General features: G+C 41.1%; 1 protein-coding gene across 1 annotated transcript; it reads left to right on the top strand.

Moving 5' to 3' along the window:
• Positions 1–785: 785 nt before the first annotated feature.
• On the top strand, positions 786–2,130 carry LOC104961904 (collagen alpha-6(VI) chain-like; the record flags this gene model as incomplete). Its single annotated transcript, XM_010790265.1, has 2 exons — positions 786–1,361; positions 2,108–2,130. Coding segments are annotated over 2 exons (599 nt in total), but the record flags the coding sequence as incomplete, so codon positions are not given.
• Positions 2,131–2,134: the final 4 nt, after the last annotated feature.

Below are 2,134 nucleotides of genomic sequence, written 5' to 3'. Positions count from 1 at the left end.
GAACTTAATATTAAGTCATTCAAAAGCTTACAAACTGTTTTTTTGGCAAGTAAAGGTCTATAAAGGTGGCGACGCTATGCAAAGTAATAGAAATGAAGTACGAAGACATCATAAAGCAATGTAGAAGTACCCTAGAGCTGACAAGGCATAAGGTGACTACAGTCAAATTATAAGGTTGAGGATCGTCTGTTAATCATATATAAATGAATAAACCTCAAATTTCCTAAAGTATATCTGCCAGCATTTAAGGCAAATATCAGCCAGTTATGTCTGTTGAGCAATTTGGGATTGTATTCATAAGTGAAGTTGGGAATTGAGATGGTGTTCACAGTGGCAATGACCGGCAAGGGCCACAGCAACCTTAAACAACAGTACAATTCAGTGTTGTAGGCCAGTGGTTCTCAACCTGGGGGTAGCGATATACAAAAATGTAGGTCTCAAGATACAAATAAAACAACATATTTGAATCTCCAAACACATATTTTATATCGGGAAAGCCTTTAACAAGGCATCACCTCTAGCAGTTATTTCATCTTGTTTAGCTGTGGGACACACAGTAATCACATGCATCTACCACTGAATGTGTAGAAAGTATACAAACAATCAATGCGTTTGCATTAGAGTTGGTTATGTACACCAACAGTAGTATTCCAGGATGTCGCAACACAAAAAGGTTGAGCAATAAGTAAGTAAGCTGGCGAGAATGTATTAAAATAACTTGAAGTGTGCCTTTTGTATACTCGATTATTCACTAGCTATGTAGAAACCTCTCTTTGCTTTTGCAGTTTGTGAGAAGCAGCAGGCCGACCTGGTCTTCCTGCTCGATCAGTCCAGCAGCATCAACCAGGACGACTACACCATCATGAAGAAGTTCACCACAGATCTAGTGAACAGCTTCAAAGTGAGTGAGGAACTAGTGCGTGTCGGGCTCGCTCAGTTCAGCAGTGATGATGTAAACCATGAGTTTGACCTCAACCAGTTCAACAGCCAGGAAGCGGTGAACAAGCACATCTTGAGCATGACGCAGAGAGGTGGAAGCACATATATCGGACTGGCCCTGGACTCCATCAGGGGTTATTTCGAGGCGTCACGTGGCAGCCGAAGATCTGCCGGGATCTCCCAGAATCTGGTGCTGATCACAGACGGGAAATCTCAGGACGACGTTGAGGATGCCGCCGATCATCTCCGAGCTCTGGGCATCGAGGTGTTCGCCATCGGCATTGAAGACGTCCACGATCTGGAGCTCCTGCAGATCACGGGAACACCGGAGAGGGTGTTCACCGTGAACAACTTCGGCAGCTTGGATGAAGTCAAGCAAAAGGTGTTTGAGGCAATCTGCAAATCTAAACTCCATATTCATGGTGAGTAGAAACGTGAGGTGTCACAGATTAAAAACAGTCGCTGTCTAGAAAGCGATGAGTCAACCAACCAATACATATAACACAACATTCATATGTCTATTCTTCTGAGTTCTTTTACTGCTTGGAGACATGCTGTCCTCCTAGTCAGTGAGCGCCCTAAATTAAGTAACATAAAGCCTTTTATAGAGAGACAACAAATAATCAATACATATAGGTCTTAAAAAACGATTTGTTCCAGGGGATTTTTGCAATGAGGTTAACTGATAACACCAGGACAACTTGTTTTTAATTCCTCTTTCTAAAGTGTCAATTCCTAAACATCAGAATGCCGCCTTCCAAAAAATTACAACACTTAAAGATACCATTTATTATAGGTTACATATTAAAAAAGCTGTACACTTTATTCTGTGTTGGACCATGAAGGCAGCATCTTCTGTTCCAATGGGATTTCTCCATGTGATTTTGGATTATTTGCAGAAAATAATCTCTGTGTCAAACATACGTTGATGATATTTACACATTTAGTTCAGCAGGATAATCTCATTAAAAACACCACTTTAAGATTTCTTAAATCACTTTTAAATCTGTGACAATCAATTTCATTACTTGACTCTGGTTACTGTTCAGAGTATCTCAGGCTGATGGTATGAGATCTGTTTCTTTGTCCCTGACAACAGGTCTTTTTTCAGTTGTTGGAGGAGAATGACTCTCTCTCTCTCTCTCTCTCTCTCTCTCTCTCTCTCCAGATAAACTGCTTCAGCCCAACATCTCTG

Source organism: Notothenia coriiceps, unplaced genomic scaffold, assembly GCF_000735185.1.
Source record: "Notothenia coriiceps isolate Sejong01 unplaced genomic scaffold, NC01 NC01_scaffold00033955, whole genome shotgun sequence".
NCBI classification, from domain to species: Eukaryota; Metazoa; Chordata; class Actinopteri; order Perciformes; family Nototheniidae; genus Notothenia; species Notothenia coriiceps.
This window is presented reverse-complemented; position numbering and strand designations above follow the sequence as displayed.